This window comes from Ambystoma mexicanum, chromosome 8, assembly GCF_040938575.1.
Source record: "Ambystoma mexicanum isolate Mex_15411 chromosome 8, UKY_AmexF1_1, whole genome shotgun sequence".
NCBI classification, from domain to species: domain Eukaryota; kingdom Metazoa; phylum Chordata; class Amphibia; order Caudata; family Ambystomatidae; genus Ambystoma; species Ambystoma mexicanum.
The window spans coordinates 653,675,009-653,695,367 of record NC_090929.1 but is presented as its reverse complement, the minus strand read 5'-3'; the positions used below and the strand labels follow the sequence as shown (position 1 = coordinate 653,695,367).

General features: G+C 44.8%; 1 protein-coding gene across 7 annotated transcripts in view; it reads left to right on the top strand.

The window, feature by feature from the left end:
* The window catches only part of PER3 (period circadian regulator 3), a 494,927-nt gene that overhangs the window by 300,340 nt on the left and 174,228 nt on the right, over positions 1-20,359 (top strand). For all 7 annotated transcript variants that reach the window (XM_069610411.1, XM_069610410.1, XM_069610408.1 and 4 more), the window contains 4 exons: positions 4,375-4,453; positions 6,230-6,336; positions 14,765-14,921; positions 16,097-16,202. In XM_069610411.1, the coding sequence (XP_069466512.1) occupies positions 4,375-4,453; positions 6,230-6,336; positions 14,765-14,921; positions 16,097-16,202 (449 nt within the window). The remainder of the gene's footprint in view (positions 1-4,374; positions 4,454-6,229; positions 6,337-14,764; positions 14,922-16,096; positions 16,203-20,359) is intronic.

Here is a 20,359-nt window from a genome sequence, read left to right as displayed (position 1 = left end):
GACTAAAACTGAGGTTCTCACCATTGTATCAACATTAAGTTGTACAGCCCAAGCCTTGATCATCGCTTTTTAAAGATTTTGAATCCTTTCCTAAGACCAAATAGGGAGACATATAACCATAATCCTCTACCCAGGACTTACCTTTCATAACCGTTGCAAAAGAACATCTGCGAAGATGGCCCCCACCACCTATTCTCCCACCGCTCAGACAGTGACAATGTATGGACTTGGCCCAGGCTTCTAACTATCTCCGCAGGGTTCTATTGCTTCAATAAGATGTGTAGGAGAAGCTAAAGGCTAACTGTGCTCTACCTGAGCATCCTCCACACCCAAATCCTGCAGTTCACAAACCACTGAGGTGAATCGAGGCTCACTGGGATTCCTTTGGTACGCGCTCTCTCTGTCGCTCTCTTTAGATATCTTGGTGGTGTTTGAGATTTAACCAAAAGTGGGGTTCAAAACAGTATAGTTACAAAAAATGTAAAGTTGAGTCATTGGAAGAAATAAAAACAGTACGAGTCTTTTAGCAAAACCCAAATGTAATGTTGGGGTCAAAGTAGGAGCAGGTAAGACCAAAATAGCAGAATTAATATATAAAGGAAGTCAATAAACACTTTTTACGTCAGGATTATGGAACAAAATTGGAAATATACCTTTACTGTCTTTGTGGGTCTTTTTAGCAGCACTCAGATGAACAGTAGGTCGGGCGTAAGTGGACCTGGCTGTCTCGGGTGAGTTAGGAATTACTATCTACAACGCTCTCTTCCTTAATACTCTTAGAGCCCTCCACTCGTCTTCCAAATCTTTGCGGGTGAGCTGTTTTTTCAAGCAGAGATTTGGGGGTGGATCTTTATCCTCTGCAGCTGCCTCCCTCTGGAAAATCCTCGCTGCCTCGGTCCGCCTGAGCTCCTTAACTTCTGGAAACTCCTCAAGACCTTCCTCTTCTCTTCCTCTTTCTCTCTCCTTCTCCCCTGCTAACCTCCTCTCTCTTTCTCGCTGCCTCACTCCTCCATCTCTCCCCTAACTCTGTTCAGCTTTTGCTGACTGGTCGCCTGACACACCTCCAGAACCTCACATGTCCCGGGCTCCCCCGCCAGTCTTTGCACTTACCTCCAGGCCTTTGCACTATGCTCAGCACTGCTGCCCTTTCAGCATACGTTCCATGAGAGGAGTAACCTCTCTGCACTTAACCGAGGGCCCTGCTGGGCTGTGCGCACTTGTTCCCCCTTACCTCTCCCTTTCACTTCCGTCTGTACACTTGTATGACCTGAATTTAAAAGGCCAAGGAAGTTCTGTCTTGTCCCCCTTTGTCTCCCCTCCCTAATCTGGTTGCACCTGAAACAATTCATGCACTTGCACTAAGAGAAATGCTGTCAGGCCTAGTATGCTAGTTACTTTTTTGTTAGATCATTCATAAACCTCAAGGCCTAAGAATGTCTACTGTATTCCCTTTCTCCCTTCCTGCCTTAAAGCGCTTTGAAGCACTTCACTTGTGTATAAGCGCTGTACAAGTAAACAATTACAATTACTGTGAACAGTAACCATAATGTCTTGGAGAAGAAATCTGGGAAATCAGTTCATGCCAGCTGGGGGAAGGTGATGACACTGTCCAAAGTGGTTTCCATGGTTTTCAAGCGGGTGTCCGTGCTGGAGGTGAAGAAATGGGTCCAGGTGGTCTGAGCATCTGCTGAAGGTCAAAGCACAAGGAGAGGTTATCAGATTGTATTGGCCATATTCCTGAGCTGTTCTCTTAAATGAAGTTCTTGGGTATCGCAGTTCCTTTGCATGGTCACTTGTCAAAGACGAGCTTAAAGCAGGCACACGATTTTTTTACTTGACAGGGGCCCTCCAGGAAGAACTTGGAGAGCAAAGGCAAAACTTGTTTTGAGTTAGAGCAGTTGTTACATTTTGGTCAAAGTTAGCTCTCATGTTTTCCTTGGCCACTAAATCTGAATACCAGTATCCTGCGCAGTATCGTGCTTACTTAATTGATGTTAAAATTTAGCTCATTCTGTGCTTCAAGAATAGTTACTAGGTGCAGTGATGCAGAACCTCTTGCATCACATGTGTGTATATACTCTAAGACCTTTCTAGCTAAGCTCGTCAATATGTCCTACCTGTTGACTAGAGGAGATTAGACACCGCACCTTCAAAGTACTACTGATCAGGTTCCAAGGCACTTGGCCGACTGCCTCCACCTGACAATACAGGCCCACGCTTCAGCCAATGCATCCGAAGCATCCCACCAATCAGGATACAGACAGTGATATCTTGCAATTATTATTTAATCGTGCACATACTGTTGGCAAATCAGAAAATCTCTTTCAGCTGCTAAATCATGTACTAAACATGTTTAACGTGTGTGGCCACCAGCTTGGAATTTTAATAGAAAGGTTCCCAAGCCTGATTGCTGAGCTTTCCAGCCCCTACATTGGTGCACCTCTGAAAAGCAGCCAAGCTCTGACGTTATTACTTTTGCAGCCAAGTCAACACCAGTGATGATTGCCCTACAAAATATGGAAACACCCCAGTCCCGTTCCCTGTTTGAAATAAAGGTGCGCCTTCCAGGGAGCAATGTGATTTGACGGGTGAGACAGACCCTTCTGGGAAAAGGCTCCATACTTGTCTGGGGCTGTTTCCGTTAGAAAGGAATCCCTCCCTTCCTACACTGGGTTACTGTGACTGTATTCTAGCTAAGACAAAGACTGCAGGTGGAAAATCTCCAAGCATCTTGTAACACAAACTGGCTGGTCAAAACAAGTTCTGAAGTTTAAAACTTCATAGTCTCAGTTTTCAAATATGTTTTTTTTAAATTCAAAATTCATTTAAAGGTTCTATTAAAAATGATACCCATTTTACACTAAGCACACCACACAGATATCAGTCACCACTATTATAATGCATGACTGTTTAGCATGAAATTAAAAAACATGCCTCAAGGGTGCATAATTAAAAATGCTCGATGCCATAAGTGACACAGGTCAACATTCGTGCTGGTAGACATATTTACAAATAAGGAAAACGTTGGAGGCACTGTGAGATGATGTTATTTTGCCCAGACCCAACTGATGTGTGGGCATTTGCCATAGCAGGGATTAGGAGCCAGGTTTCTGGGTAACAAGGTCTGCAAATTGGCCAACATAGCAAATCAAACTCCAACACGAAATGTATGCTACGATGCAAAAAGACACAACAAATACGCAAATGAGTTGTGTTGGAAGAGGGACCATCTCTGAAATGATCTTCCTCCCATATTGTTCCTTAGGAGAAAAAATGTCATTATTGATCACAAACTGCCATGAGTTGGGATTGGGTGATAGTGGCGCCTTTGGACACAAGGTTGCACTTTATCTTGATGGTTTGGGGCTGTAACCAGGGAACCTCTGGATGTTTAATTTAAGAGGCTTTCCTTATAGGTGGGATAACATTTTAGGAAATTGCGTAAATTAATGACAAACGTGAGCCTTTGAGACCCCACTGAGGTTGTAGCTTTGTGTAATGTGGGGCTTGCCTGACATACATCTTACTCTGCTTCAGCCTGTCTACTCTTTCAAATGGTCTGACTTGCTGCAAATCCTTTAAACCTTTATCATCACTACATCCAGTAAAGGACCACTACGTTTCATGCATGTGCCACTAACTCGCAACTGCTTTTTCAAATTTCCTCCAGGAAGTCTGATTAATGCTGGATTCATAAGGTAACCGACGATGAGGCAGGGTTTAGGCACAAATCTACTCTTTTCCCAACCGAATAGAAGTCATACAATCAGCAAAGATCAAAGCAATGTACTCACCGTGATGCGAGCGGATCCTCATGCTACCAATGACAACCAAAAAACATTACAGTCGGAAAATGTTAATGTTTAATATTCGATTTTAATGATCTGTTTTTGCTTCTATGCCAGCAGCCGTTTTAAATTTCAAAAGTTATCAAGTTAAGAATGGTTGATATTAGCCCAAATGATTAAATAGCTTCTCAGATGCAGCAGTTAAAAACCTTGGCTAGGCGTTGCAGCTAACAATCGACCGGATAATATGCGCTAATTTTAACCCTCTTTAACTTCATGTCCTCTAACACATGCATTGTAAACTTTTTATAAAAGCTTTCAAGACAGGCTACGTTGAGAATTAATAGTGAAAAGGTGTCCCCCCTTCTCAAAAACATGTTTTCAGTAACCTAATTCAAATAATAACTTTGAACTGAATTGCTATTATAATACATTGAGAATGAAGTGGGTCCATCCTTGAAGGCGCTCTTCTACATATATAGAAAGTCTGTGCAAACCTCCTGGGCGTGCAACACATTTTTAATATTGTCTACTTTCAAACTGCACAGTCTATTCCTGCAATAAAATGCCCTTTTTTGCCTTTTAGCCCCCAGGATTCCAGTGGATAAGTGGATCTTCACCACCACTCATACCCCTGGCTGCTGTTTTCTAGAAGTGGATGACCGGTAAGAATGATATGAAAGCAAGCAGACCCTGGGCAGTCGTAGTTGGCATGGGGTCACAGAAAGGAATGGTCTTCTTTTTCACCCATAGTTTTAAATTGGGTAAGGCAGGTTCATATTGGGTTTTTGATGGAGGTCATTTTCCCAGAGTGCTTTAAACAGGCAAAGGTTGAAAATATGCCTCTTGTCATTGGGCTTCAGTAACAAGGTGGGAACTCATTCAGCTCAAGATTATACACCTTTCATTGGTTTGAAGCAGGAAAGAGCAGCCTCTACTGAGAGAGGATGCTCATGGAGTAAAGCTTTTATGTTCTTAAGGCCTATACCTTCTTAATAGATTGCTGATATTATTACTACATATAAATCGTTCTTCGCAAAGGGTGCTTTTCTTCTGTAGATTTACGCATATTTGTGCTGTAGTGGTAAAGAAACGGAGGACAAAATATTACAAAGGTTTTTAGTGAAATTTATTTTAATTAAAAACTGACATGCTGCAGTCTATCCCATATCTTTGTATTTTGAGTTTGGAAACCAGAATCAAGGCATGGACTTTAACGGTAGATCCGCAAGCGTTCCCTGGCGAAGACATGCTTTTTATTTTTGGGTTTCCCAGGAAAAACACACAAAAATATCTTAATCTAAGAGTTCCACTTTATAGAGATTTTTCAGTAAAAGGAGGGCTGTCTATGGAAGATGTCCACCATTGATGGAAACGATTCATCCGGGTCTGTATTTTCAGAGTGATGATGTTGACCATTCTTCTAGTGTCATCATGCCAAACAATTGTTTGTGAGATTGCTGTTTAAGCATGTTCCCTGATCCTTTAGTCAAAGCCCACATTCAGGGAGATCATCTCACAATGCACCCTTCTGTAACGTATACGACGGCAACCTAAGTCTATTTGTTGTGGGTGAATGGCAAGAACAGCAGAGCCTGATCACATTCAAAGCACCTATAACCACATTTTTCCACCAATGCCGGGCAGCTGTGTGCTGACAAATTTTCACCTGTTGGTCAATAAATATGTTTTTTGCCCACCTTGCTCTGTGCAAATGCTTTTTTTACACTGGCCGATTTGTGCAAAGTTAATGCAAACATGGCCTGAAACCAGTGCAGCTTATGCGTGCTGAGTCGAATCGTTTCCGTACTTCTAGAATTATTTTTTTCAACACAGGGATCTATCATCGGAAATCCACAGCAACAAATCATGCTGTATCCTTATTATGAGCGCACATTAAGGACCGAAAAAGTAGTAACCACACAAGACTGCAACACACATCTTACAGAACCTGTCTCTTAGCCATGTTGGGCCAGACTATCCAAGCATTGCCCTTGTGTGAAAAAATGGAGCATAGAAATTTAGCACCAATTTTGCTGCTTATGTAATAGGGACTGGAGCAAAAGGGCTATGCTCCAATCCATGTTATCTAAAATGGTTTTTGCAAGAGCAAAAATGAAGCAGACTTTAGGTTTTTTACTTGGTCTGCTTAGCAGCATAAAAAAGAGATGTAGTAAACACATGTCTTTTTATGTTACAAAGGAATCATAGTACAAAAAGCAGTCTGTTTACTTTTTGTCATAGCACAAACGTTCATAAAACCTGTTTGCTCAATTCAGTATTACCTAAGCATGTGCTCAATTTTTAGCATCAGTGCACATGTTGAATAATCTAGTCCCTGGAGGCAACCATTCGCGAATATCTGAGTTTTGTGGTCAATTTGGCCAAGGCTGGTGGAGAGACTTCTACGTGTGTTATGAATCCTTGCTTTTGAATTGCAGGGCTGTTCCTCTATTGGGTTACCTGCCTCAAGATCTGATTGGAACTTCCGTCTTGATGTATTTGCACTCAGAGGATCGTCCGCTCATGTTGGCCATGCACCGGAAGAGTGAGTACAAGTTCCTTTGGCAGGAAGGGTTTAACAGAGTGATGCAGTTATTTCTCATCTTGTCACTCCTAGATGATGTCCTTAAGTATAGATGATATTTCTGTAGTTCTGTGGTTTTCTGAAATGAAAGGAGCATATATAGGGCCTCATTACACGGTAGGCGGTAAATGGTTCATGCCGGTAATTTACCGGTACCGCCTTGGAGGAAAGGGGAATTACCACCCTATTCCAAGGTTGGGAAGGAAGTAATTCCTCCTTCCTCCATTGCCCTTCCCCATTCCCATTTTTGCCCCATAGGGCATAATGGGAGTGGGGAAGGCGCTAATTACGGTACCGCACATTGCGGTACCGTAATTAGCACCCCGGTCCCTTTGCGGGTTCGTTTTTTAACGCCTGCTAAAAGCAGGCGTTAATGTACCAACCCGCAAAGGGACATCGTAGTAAGGCCGGTACCGGTAAACCCTTACCGTCTACCGTGTAATGAGGCCCAAAGACTTTCAATTTCATTGTTAAATGGGACGGAAACCTAGATTCTGTTTTTTGCAGAAAATCTGAGATCAGTTTTGGGATTGACATGCTTCTAATGCATTTTCTTCTCAGTACCTCCTTTATCTCCAGTAGCCACTGGCAAATGAACGTACTTCCCCAGAGTTATGAAGCCAGAGTTTCGACTAGGTATTTCTACCTGACCTTCACTCACAAACTGTTATTTTTACATTTAATTTTTTTATATAACCCTTATTCAGCAATTACGTTTTGTAGCAGAGACATCATTCTAAGGGGTGTGAAATCTCTTTAAAAAGAATTGATTGTCAGCTGTAGTGATTGTGTGCTAGGGAGAATAGAGGCCAGGGACAATTGGGGCTCATATGAAGTGAAATATGTGGCAATAAAAATAGTGAAATCAAATATTTTGTTTTGTGTAATTTTTTGGAAACGCTTCAAAGTTTGTCTTTCCTGGTTGTGCAAGTGCAACGATTTTGATTAGCCTTAATACAATGTAAAAGGCTTAATTTATTGCGTGTCTCAGTTTATGATTCTGTGTATTGCTTCATAAATGTGTGTGTGTTGTGAAGGCATCATGAATTTGACACAGACAACCGACTCAAAAATGGTTTGCCAACGTTTTATTAACTTAAAAGGCAGGATGTAGGAAAGACCTACATTGCCCTATGCTGAGGTGGGATTTCCCTACCTAAAGAATACTAAGGATAGCCTGTGTCAGGAAGTCCAATTCAAATGTTGGTCTGTCCAAAACCTATACTTTCCCTCACATCTCGTCACCCTTAAACGCAAGTGCAGGGTGGCAGAGAGGAAATGGCGTGCTTCATGTTCATCCTCTGACAAACTGGCCTGTCGCCTGCTCCAAAGGCAATACTGGCTCTCCGTTCTCACCAAGAAGAGAGCCCTTATTCAAGCCCGCATCTCTGCGGCATCTAACAATTCGGCCGAACTCTTTAAAATCTGCAAGGAGCTGGCCAACTCTGCTGCAGTCTCTACCTCTCCTGTCCCCTCCCAGGCCCTCTGCACGGCACTGGCCTCTCACTTCATTTCAAAAACTCAGGACATCCTGTCCTCAATCTCCTCCTATAACCCCCCCCCCTCTATTCCCTGCCCTTCCTCTGGCTCTTCTGCAGCCACCCCTCCTCTCTCCTTCTCTTCCTTTCCCCTTTTTTCTGCTGACGAGGTTTCAAGACAAGTCTGATCTATGAAAGTCTCGTCAAAACAGGTCCACCCCTGTTCCTCCAAAACTATCAAGGACCACATTGACTCCTTGGCTCCTGCCCTTGCTGACTTCTGCAATCACTCCTTAGCCTCTGGAGTCTTCCCATCCCCTCTCAAGCACTCCCTTGTGCACCCCCTTCTTAAGAAACCCTCTTCCGACCCTTCCTGCCCAGCTAACTATCGCCCAATCTCTATCACTCCCTTCCTGGGCAAGCTCCTGGAGAAACTGGCCATCTCCCAGCTTAATCTCCATGCTGAATGTGTTGGTAGTCTTCATGACCATCAGTCTGGCTTCAGAGCTGCCAGAAGCACGGAAACTGCTCTCCTGAACATCCGTGAGGACCTGCTCTCGAACCTTGACTCTAACATTCCATGTGTTCTCATTTTGCTTGATATCTCTTCTGCCTTTGATACTGTCAACCATACCATCCTGCTCAACCGTCTCCGTGATAACCTCGGTATCACTGGTCAGGCTCTGGCGTGGCTGACCTCTTTCCTCTCAAATCGAGCCTCCCAGGTCCAACTGGGGTCTTTCCTCTCTGACATCTTCTTCTCTACCTGTGGTGTCCCCCAGGGATCTAACCTCTCTCCCTGACTGTTCAACCAGTATCTGGCACTTCTCGCCCACCACATCGCCGCTCTCTGCCCCTACTTTCAGTGCTATGCGGATGATACCCAGCTCATTTTCAGGCTACCCTCGGCCTCCTCTTCTCCTTCCCTCATCTCTGACTGTCTTTCTGCTATCCAGGAATGGTGTGCCGCCAACGACCTCTGCCTTAATGCCAGTAAGACTGAGATTCTACTCATCGGCACTCCCACTCCCTCCTTCCCTGCTACTCTCTGGCCGGCCTCTCTGGGCCCTCTTCCTGCTCCTACCTGCAAGGCAAAAAACCTTGGGGTCATCTTCGACTCCACACTCTCCTTCTCTCCTCACATATCCGACGTATCTAAGAAGTCACACTACCAGCTACACCTCCTCAGAGGTATCCTTCCTTTCCTCTCCTTCCCCCAGAAGCTCACCGTCTCCAGAGCCCTGGTTCTCTCGAAGCTGGACTACTGTAACAGCCTCTATCTAAATCTGCCCGCCTCTACTCTCCGCCCTTTGCAACTCATCCAGAACAGGACTGCAAGACTTGTCCTTGGCCTCAAGCCCAGGGACCGTATCTCTCCAGGACTGAAATCACTACACTGTCTCTCAGTGACTGCGAGGATCAAGTTCAAAACCCTCTGCATTGTCCACAAGGCCGTCTGGGGCCTTGGGCCAAAATACCTTCAACTCTCTCTTCCTAAATATCTTCCTTCTCGAGCTCTTCGCTCATCCGCCTCCAACTCCCTCAGGGTCAGCCGCTTCTCCAAACAACGAGTTGGGGGCAGATCTCTTTCCACTGCAGGGGCCTCCCTCTGGAACAGCCTTCCTGCCTCCCTGAAACTTGAGGAGAATCACCTCCAGTTCCGGAAGCACCTCAAAACCTTCCTCTTTGCCACCGCTTTCTCTCCCCCTCTCCCCTGCTAATACTACTGAAACTGCACTGAATCTGCAACTGGGCCATTCACCGTTCTCGGCCCAGCCACTCTCCCCTGCACTACAGGACTGTGTCTGTATCCATACAGCCCCCCTTCCCAGCACTTGTCTGCACTTACCTCGCACTTGCCACCAGCTGGCCCTTGTTATTTATCCTGTATGCTAATAACCCTGTACTGCACTTTCCCCTCTCCCTTTCCCCCATGCACTTTTCCCTTCCCCTCTACCCTTGCACTTGCGCGATCTGAATGACACATGGCCTAGTAAGATCGTTGTCTGTCTCCCCTTGTTCCCCCCCTGCCTCGTCGCGCCTTGAAACACTTTCCTATAGGCGCGTTATAAATGCCTTATCATATCATATCATATCACAACTGACTGTATACAATCGGCCTTATCACGAGTTGGGCGGTAGCCCTTAAATGCGGCAGTAACAATATTACGCTCTCCCCACTCCCCAAGTTCCCTCCTCCCAGGTGATCCTCCCTTGCATATCCACCCCCAGTGTCAGGATCCAAAAGTCATGGCCTGTCCCTGGCCACCTGAGAGGAGGATCCACGGGGAAAAGAAGGGAGGATGGCCTCTGGTTCCTCAGTGTGTGTATAAATCCCTGCAGCAGTCAATGGATTTTTTTGTTTGAACACTTAAAGGAGGAGTATGGCCTTACCCCCACTCCCCCCGCATTGTGGGGTGGACATGGCCGATAACGCCCCACCAGCCCTAGACAAGGTAGGCTCGAGTGAAGCGTAGTCCTCGTCGAGGGCTGTGGGCCGTTTGTGCAGCTAATCTCCCGAGGGAGACATTTTTTTTTAAAGATGGACGTTGCCTTAGAAATGGAAAAGGGACTTATGGTGGCAGGAGGTACGCTGGGACCAGAGCTCAAAGCTCCGGTCCAGCAGTTAAGTGGAGAGGGATAGGGTGGGGAAGGGGTCGGGGTTATTTGGGGCAGCAGGGTGGGGAGGCAACACAGAGAGGTGCCACCCGGGAAAAGCCTTGTGTGGCTCGAACCGCTTGGCGGAGAATGTGTATTTTTGTCCGCTAATAGTTTTAATGTTCTCATTAGCTCCTGAAAGTTGCATTTAAATGATAAACACAGTCGTACTTTCCCTAAATCCAGCAACCTTCTGGCTTAATAGTATGTCTGTCACTGCAGATAATTATATTGCCGCCCTGCCGTGAGATCCCATATTGTAGAATGATGCCCTCTGCCGGGGTGGAGGGTATTTGTCTTCCACGTTGCAGGTGAAAGGTGGCTGGAGCCAGAATATAGAAGTAGTTTTAGGAGTCCAACTCGAGCAGAACGAGCCCTGCTTTCTGCTCCTTTAACACATTTGTACCTGATGTTCAACTTGAGCGCCAGAAGGAAACACTGCAGAAAGAGGAGACCGTGTTGTGTGCAGCACATTTCTGTACAGAAGGGCCCATTTCTCTTCCACAAAGGACTGTGACCCTCAATGCCACCCTACATCCCTTTGAGTGACCTGGAGCCCCAGGGATAAGTGGTGTGTCGCCCTACTCTCCAGGTATGTTGATACTAACAGTGGTAACTGTGCTGTCCAGGCCTGTGGGCAGAGCACGTTTGAATGGGTCACACCCCATGTAAATGTGCCCCGCTCTATCCTTCATAGCAGAGTGGAAGTCTTGCAAAGAGTTTTCCCTCTGTTGGAGGTCTCTCTTAGGCTCTTCCCAGTGATTACCACGGTTAGCGGCTGGCGGTGTGCCACCACTGGACATCACATGCACATAAGCATCTGCTATTATGCATTCCCCAGGCATTGTGCTTGCTCTCAGCCCTCTGGCAGGTTTTCTTCCTGTTATCATCACAAGACCTACTAAACATTTCTGCATATTCTTTCATATGCACTTTTCAGCTTAAAAGGCATCCTCCTCAAACTCACCAGGCTCAACCTCTTTTGTTATGTTAAAGATGCTCCTAAAACGTAAATGTACACACACAAACTGGCACCTAGCAGTGTCTTTAGCTGGGTTATGAAGGTAGGGTGGTTTTCTATGACACTAACGATGAGAGGAACAGGGTTCAACAATTTGAATGCCTGGACAGAAAGGCATCTGCCACCTCTTTTTTTGATGCTGTTCTTTGGATTGCTAAACACACTTTTTTTCTGGATGGCAGATTGCAAGTTGGTTCATGCAGTTATATTGGTATCACCACCTCTCCTGTTGCCTCTGCACTTGAGTCTGACTTTCCCTTTTTTCCCCATTCACTTTCACTTTCTTTCTTGTGCATATGTCCTCAGCTGTTAGCTTTTGAATTAATGGGAAAATGCATTGTTTTCCATTTTTTCACCCTCCAAGCATTTAATTTAGACCAAGATCTTATCTCACATTGATTTATATTCTGAAAACCAAAATCCCTTGTTACGAGCGCATCTCTTCAAAGAAAAACGAAGAAATTACTCACATGTTTGGTATACAACCTTTTGTATTAACACTGATAGTGCATGAACCATAAAACATTTGTTCTAGTGTGTTAGTAAAAAGTTATTATATATACAGATGATACGCTCTTTAACAAAAAAGTGTGCTTACTCTATGGCCATGTGTTTCTTCCTCTTGGCTTTTTCAAGGCAAATCAGATTAGTTCTATCTGAGTATATTGAGGCAATAAGGCCCACTCTTTAGGTAACGGGCCACCCCCCCCCCCAAGTTAAATGCCTGAGCGCAGAGAGGGTCCCTTAACGAGGGTGGCGGGCCGTTACCTACAGGGTGGTCCCGCCACAAGGGGCATATCTCCAATAGCACCCATGTAGTACGCTACATGGGTGCTAATGGTGTAAAAAAAGAGGAAAATATTTTCTTTCCATGAACGGGATGCCTCCCGGTGTCCCATTCATGGAGAGAAAATACTACACCAACATGGCCGCCATGGAATTGGAAGGTGGGGCTCTGTATGGAGCCCCTCTTCCATTTCGATGGCGGCCACACTGGGACAGGAGCTGATAGGAGCTGCGGTGGCGGGTACCCGCCACGGCAATCAGGTAAGTGTGATGGTGGGATGGGGAAGTGAAGGGGGCAGGTACAGTGGGGGAAGATGGCAGGCGGGGGAACCGGCCATCAGGCGGCTTGGAACGTTCAGAGCTCACTGACACTGATTGGCTGGTGCTACCACCCAGGGTGCTAAAGATAGTTTACAAAGTTTGTAATATTCAAAGCTAATCCCAATAACTGGTTGGATAGCAGCTAGCAGCCTGGGAGGTGGTGTCCAGTCATGGGTAACCGTTCCTCTTCAAGTTTATTTGGTGTAAATCTCAGTGTAGATCTCTTGCTAAATGAGCTTAATCATGTGAGGCAATGTCCAATTCTTATTATTGCATGCACAACATTTCTGTCATCCATTTGGGTCTAACTCCAAACCGGCTCCATATTCAATTAACATTTCTTAATGTCAAAGGTTCTTTTCCCAGTTTCACGATTTGTGCTGCACCCCTGAGTCATATTCCCCCTCTCTTTGTTTCCTCCCCTTTCAGCTCCATGGATAGAGTGGATGGTATGTATACAGTCGATGGTATGGATAGAGTGGATCTCATGGATGGAGTGGATGGTATGGATGGAGTGGATGGTATGGATGGAGTGGATGATATGGATAGCGTGGATGGTATGGATACAGTCGATGGTATGGATAGAGTGGATCTCATGGATGGAGTGGATCTCATGGATGGAGTGGATGGTATGGATGGAATGGATGGAGTGGATGGTATGGATGGAGTAGATGGTATGGATGGAGTGGATGATATGGATAGAGTAGATGGTGTGGATGGAGTGTAATAGATAGAATGGATGAAGCGGACTGAATGGATGAAGCGGACAGAATGGATGAAGCGGACAGAATGGATGAAGCTGATAGAATGGGCGCTCCAAAAACATCCACAATATCACATCACTACTCTTACTCTCTGCTATGCACCATCACTCAAATAGAACACAACTATACCCCAGAGTAATTCGGCCTAGCTGTCCACATACGAATACGACCTCATCAACACCTCATCACCATAATAAAACGCAGCTAGCTGGGCACATTCCGGTATAGTTGCCCATATAAGCATCCTTCAGGCGTAACGCAAACAAAGCCCAGTCTGGATGCCCACCCACCAGACTGCACACATCCATCTGACTTCTCCAGCACCACAACTAAACGCAAGCATGCGGCTACCATGCAGCTACCACCCTGCAATCACACCAGCTGTACACTTATCTGGTGCACCCACGCACCCTATGACAACACTATCTCTCTCTAGTGACCAGAGCTACGGTTCCCGAGGGCGTTCAACCTACCAGCACTTTGAGGTCATACCAATGATATATAGAGAGCGATATAAATGCCAAATAACATAACATAACATTTCCCTTCCACACATGGTAACTGATGAACTTTTGGCTCTCCAGATGTTTTGGACTAGAGCTCTCAGGCCTATCCAGCAGAGCTAATGGTGAGGGATGATGGTAATCAGGGTCCAAAAAATCTAGAGAGCCACTGGTTGCAGACCCCTGGTCTAGTTCTTTGCTCTTATCCTCCAAATTCGATATAATACTGCCAGGCCTTATCTGCTACACTTCCCTACTGACTCCCTCTCTTTAACTCTCTCTTCCTCAAGAACTCCACTCACTCCTTTCATATTCACCTAAAATCCCTTCTCCCTGATTTGCCTTCATTCTCCTAAATTGTATGTATTACTGTCCCTTCAACTTCTCTTATAATGTTACTGATGTTACATATTATGCAAACCATGTAGATTTATGGTATTATATATGTTAATAAAAATAAATCCAGGAATAAATGACCATGCTGGAAAGTTGTCTTTTACTTTGCAAGAGTTGATTAAAGGTGCACACCCTCATTCTCACCCAAAGGGATCATATTCTAGCCAGTGCTAGCTCTTTAATTTGTCTTCATCCGGGTTTAGACCTCCAAGCTAAACTAGGTATGGTGCTTTTCATAATATAATAGTCTACTTTATAAAAGGGTATATTAAGGGAATGGCATGTGCTCGCATTCGTTTTTTGATTTAACTCTTTGTGCTCCAAAGGTCAAATGTAAAGGGACTGCCTTGTACTCACCCTGTTGCCAAGATATGTTGGCTTCAACCATTCTGTTTGGCTTGAACAAAAGGGTGGATATTACAATTCTAGTCAAACTTTGTCTTATGTCTCCTTTCTATGAAGTAATGAAGTATGCCGGTCAGCAGCCCTTCGAACATGCACCCATGCGATTCTGTACCAAGAATGGAGACTACATCACTCTCGACACCAGCTGGTCCAGCTTTGTAAATCCTTGGAGCCGAAAAGTCGCATTCATCATAGGCCGGCATAAAGTCCGAACGTAGGTTTGGCCTGAAATTTGATGCTTTTGAAAGGGACCGTTTTAGGTTTTAAAGTAGACAGATGCAATGACAATGGAAGCTTTCCAAAGTGGGATATCCAAAGCCCTAACCTGCTTTTTCTCATATCTGTTGAATTTGGAACATGTAACCTGCAGGTTGACCACAGTTCTCACGCAAACACTTAGTGCTATTTGCTCAGCTTATTTAAAATTATTCCTTTGACCCTAACTTGACAGTAGATTTTCCTTGATCTGTGTTTCCCATATTCTGTATTGGCATTTTTTGTAATTTTTAGCTTTTTTGTAATTTTTAGCTTTTTTGTAATTTTTAGCTTTTTTTGTAATGTTTAGCTTCTTTTAAAGTATTTTTGAATTAAAACTGTATTAATCAACCATCTATTAATGGCTTTGTGATTTTCTTTCAGCCTACCAAGTGTGTCACAATCAATTTAATAATTTGTAATTAGTACCAGATACTTTTAATGGCGAAAATGTAAATATATTCAAGATCACCACGGTTGCTTACTATATTGTGCAGTTAATGACCCAGGTGAAGTCAACTGCAGCACCTAGAATGCATGGAAACGGCTATGATCCAGGGTCATCAATTTCTCAAGGAATAGGCATTCTTTTGCCGTTAAAAATTACCTTTTATTAGTACTGAACCTGTAATAAATTATTAGCATTGTATGAAATGGAGACATTATTGGCTTTCCAAACTGTTCTGGTGCAAACCCTGTATGCAGCTTAAAGGGTAGTCCTAAATAAAAGGCAAGCAGGGCTGTGACGTGGCGATGTGTCGTATACATAAAGAATCCGCTCTTTTGCACAGCCGATGATGACATTGCTTCCCTCCTCTGTCTGAACGCATATCAGTCACGATGGAGGACTACATCTTGGGCAGCGACTAAGGGTGCTTGCAACCAAATTTGCCAACTTGGAACTTCATAAAAGTCAGAGTGAAAGTGTTTGGGAGTGTGAACAAGCCGGTTAGATTTTACTTCAGTCGTGCATGTTTTTCTTAGATGGCGTACAGTATGCTATGGTCTTTGCAGATCTCTTTAGAGAGATATATTTGTAACAGCTCATCCTGTCTCACTTTGCTTACATGACACCCTGTGTCTTGAAGCTTTTTGGATTCCGCTCACAGCTGTGTTTCTGTTGCACTATCACAGGGGTCCTCTCAACGAAGATGTGTTTGCTGCACGAAGCACAGAATTTATCAGTAACGAGAACGAGATAAGAGAGTTGCAAGGGCAGATTTACAAGCTTCTCCTTCAGGTAAGGGTTAGAGGGATTGAGAGATCAGCTCTATGGAGTTTTGCATTTGACGATCAAAGGTTTTTTGTGTGTAAAATCAGTTGAGAATCTTCATAGACAAACATAGCTTTTTACTACATCGGTTGAGCCCCATTTTTAGACATTACATGTTTTAGTAGCTTTTAAATATTGAAACTTTCCCCACTAGCCTTGTGGCTGAACTTGGCCATTTCCCATCCCTACCCCCGCCCCCTTGACTTTCTCTCGTTCTTTAGGTTTCAAACCTTTTATTGTAAGATCATTATTGTCAAAACTGGATGGTTACACTCTTCTTCTAAGTCAGTATTGGTTAGTGCCCCCACTCAACTGGATACCTCGCCCTTTTTCGTGAGTGCTAGTTCACCTCTATGCTGTTTGGGGGTGGAGGGGTGGCGGGTAGATGGGGGGGCGTTAGGATTATATAAGATAATAAGTGTGTTGTTGATATGTATGGTTAAAGCAGTTCTCAGTAACTTTCCTCCCTTACACTGTCCATTTTCGGTTGACGTTTGAAAGCGGTACATTCTAGTAGGCATGTTTTCGACAGGAGCGTGGCCCGTTCTGCTGTGATGGGTCGTGTGGTAGGCTTCCAGTGAATGAATAGTAGATTTTGGGGTGCAGTAAAGAGCATTAGTTCCATTAGTCTGCGCGTCAGTGCGTCTGGGTGCCATTCATTGTCGTCTACTCTGAACAGCATAGTAGTGGGAGTGTATGTAATATTCTCTCCATCTATGTCTGAGATCTGCTGATGTTTCATGCGCCAGAATGGGGTGAGCGCGGCGCACGACAAAAAAACTAAACTAAATGACCACAGTACATGACCCATGGTGACTGCATTGTCTCAGCCTCTTCAGCATGTCGCTGTGAGAGAAAAATCCATTCTATAAGCTTGGTCGGGGTGTAATATATGTGTTGTATTTATTTTATTGGATTTCCTTATTTTTGAGGTTCAGAGAGAATGTCGGGATAGCTGTGAAATAGTTGTATATATTTGCCATGTCAATCGGTATACCCAGGTCTTCAGTCCATTCTGTCGCCAGTCCGTAGTTCCTACTCATGTTGGGTATTGACATATTATAAAATGTGCAAAGGTGTGGGAAGGAGGTAAGATGGTCCATTTCCAATTCGTAGGGGATGGGGAGGGGGGTCTGACAGGTTTCTGCTGTTGTGTGTTTGAGGATTGTGGCTTGTATTGTGTGGTATCGGAGGCAGTTGTCCCACTCCAGGCCCAATATGTTTTGTGCTGCTTGAAATTGTAGTAGGTTTTCCCCTTCACATATGTCCATGATCCTCACGTTTGTCCATTCTACATCTTGTCTGTGGTGTATTTTTTTGCTTATACTCCTATACCAGTACCGCCCGAATGGTTGACCACGATGGTATCTTTTGTATTGGGGCCCCTTGTGCGGCTTGTAGTTTATGCCATTGCATAGGTGTTGGTCCTAAGATCAGGTGCAACTTGAGTTGTGGTGGGAGTTTAGTCGGTGGAATGGCCATAGTTTCTATAGGGGACAGCAGGGTCATTAGTGCCAGTTCTATGGCCCTCCAGCTTGTATCATAGCTTGTATCCAGCCACCATTCTACCCAGCAAACCTGAGCTGCCTGGAAATACGCTCTTAATGAAGGTACTGCCAATCCACCATGAGTTTTTGGCAGATTCATGCCTTCTTACCCCTCCATATGAATTTAGCAATAGCCTTGTCTTTTCCCCTGAGCATTTTGGTTGAGGGGCTGACCGGCAGCATCATAGCAATGTTTACCAATTTGGGTAGTGAGTTAATCTTTAGGGCATTGATTCTGCCTGTTAGGGAGAGGGTTAGGGATCTCACCTTCCCAGATCTGCTCTGATCTTTTCTAGGACCTGAGGGTAGTTTAGATCTCAGAGCTTGACTAGGGCCACGCTAATGTTAATCCACAATATTTGAAATGATATGTTTGGAGTGTGAATGGAGCCACTTCTCTGGGATCCCCGGGGATATCTCGTTTTAGGGGTAGCACCTCCGATTTGCTCCAGTTTATCTTGTAGCCGCCATTGGGCCAAATTCTAGTAGTAGGGTCCTCTTGTGTGGTAGGGATGTGGGGCCATTGCTTATATATAAAAGCAAATCGGGGCGTGGGGAAAAGCCATATCTGGTCAGGGCTAAGAACATGAATTCCCACTGTACTTTGTCAAAAGATTTTTTTCTTTTGGGTCTCTGTCCGAATCTAGTACATGTAATATTCGGCGTATGTTATCGCTTCAGTGTCTATTACAGATAAATCCCGTTTGGTCCTTATCCATGGCGTATGGGAGAGTCCCTTCTATCCGTTGTGCTGGGCATTTTGCTAATATTTTAGCGTCTTAGTTAATCAGCGATATTGGTCGGTACGAGCTGCAGATCTCTGGGTCTCGACCTCCTTTATCAAAGACTATTATATTCGCTGACAGCATTGATGGTGTCCACGGTCTTTACCCTCTTCAAATATCGCTTCTAGTTTGGGTACCATCTCTTCGCTCATAGATTTATAAAAATCGATGGGAATCACGTCCGCTCCCGACGCCTTCCCTGGGGATAGCGAGGAGGCTGTAATGGGGGCGTCTAGTTCGTCCACCCGATCCGGGGGTATCTGGGGAAAGGTTACAGAATCGAGGAATGCTGGCATGTTTTGAGTGGAGCAAGAGTCGGATGCTGCGCTCAATAGTATTCCGCGAACCGGGCATTTATACAGTCCTCTCCGACCAATATTTGGCCACCAGTGTCTCTAATAGAAATAATCATTTGTGCCACCTGTCTCTGTTTCAGTGCTAGTGCCATCATATGCAGTGGTTGGTCGCTCGATAGATAGTATGCCTGTGACCAACTCATAAAGGAATTCTGTACCTTTGCAGCATAGAGTTGTTTAAACTCCATTCTCAATTTCTTGAGCTGGGATTGGAGTTGTTTATCTCTGGTCTGTTTATGTCTTAGCTCTGTTTTCCGTAACTCTTCCGTCAGTTGGGTTCCAGTCTCTCCCCATGCCGTCAGTTTCTGCGACCATCGGGATATGCATTTGCCCAAGGGATACGCTTTGACCGCGTCCCAGCACTTATACACTGAGTATCCCGGGGTGTGGTTTGACTCCGAGAATAGATCTAGGTCTCCTTGTAAGTGTGTGATGAGATCCGGGTATCTAAGCATGCACAGATTTAGGCGCCAAGTTGGGGTTCTGCGTATTGTATCTGGGAGTATGATGCGCAGGAGTACAGGGGCATGGTCTAAGAGAGTGGTTGGAAGGGTCATACAGTCCATGGCAGTATGTTGGCAGGGATAATCCAGTAGTCTATTCGAGAGTAACTGTGGTGTCTGTGAGAGTAGAATGTATAGTCGTGGTGATTTTCGTGTAGATGTCGCAATATGTCTGGTGGAGTTGCCGGGTGCAGTGCTCTGGCGATCTTTGAGGGGGCCTCGGGCAACGTTAAAATCTCGGCCCATGATGGTGATGTTCCCCATATATTGGGCGCATGTTGTGAATGTACGGGTAAAGTAGGACAGGGTATCATTCGTGGGCGCATATATGTTTAGTAATGTGATGGGATGTTGATGCACTTGACCCTGGACCAGGACAAATCTTCCTTCTCCGTTGCTGCAAATGTTTTGAACCAAGACCTGCTTATGGATCAGGATGGAGACCCCCCTTTTCTCTTGGCATGGTGAATGTGCTGCTATTCCCACCCATCCGCATTCTAGTTTTTCTGATTCAATTTTGTTCAGGTGAGTTTCTTGCAGGAATATAATATCTCCTAGGAGGTCAATCATGTGATTCAGCATTCGTCTACACTTGATTGGGTGCCCCTATCCTGTATGTTGAGAGTTATCAGTGTTAACTGAGCCATTTAACATTAATGTGGGTAGTCCTGTCGCTGTGCCATGTAGTGTTCACCCAGAGTTACTGTGTTATTGGTTTTGCAGTGGTCGAGCATGTCATTAGTTATAATCCCCAGCCTTTTATTGAAACAAAGGCTTAAACACAAACATTACCATAACCATAAACAGTAAAATAATTTGAAACATTGGGAAGGCCCACCATAAAAAACCTTCCCAATACTAGGTCAATGAGCCCATATGCGGGGATTATGGGTGCTGACCAAGGGGTCGTTGCCCTTCCCCATATATTGTGGT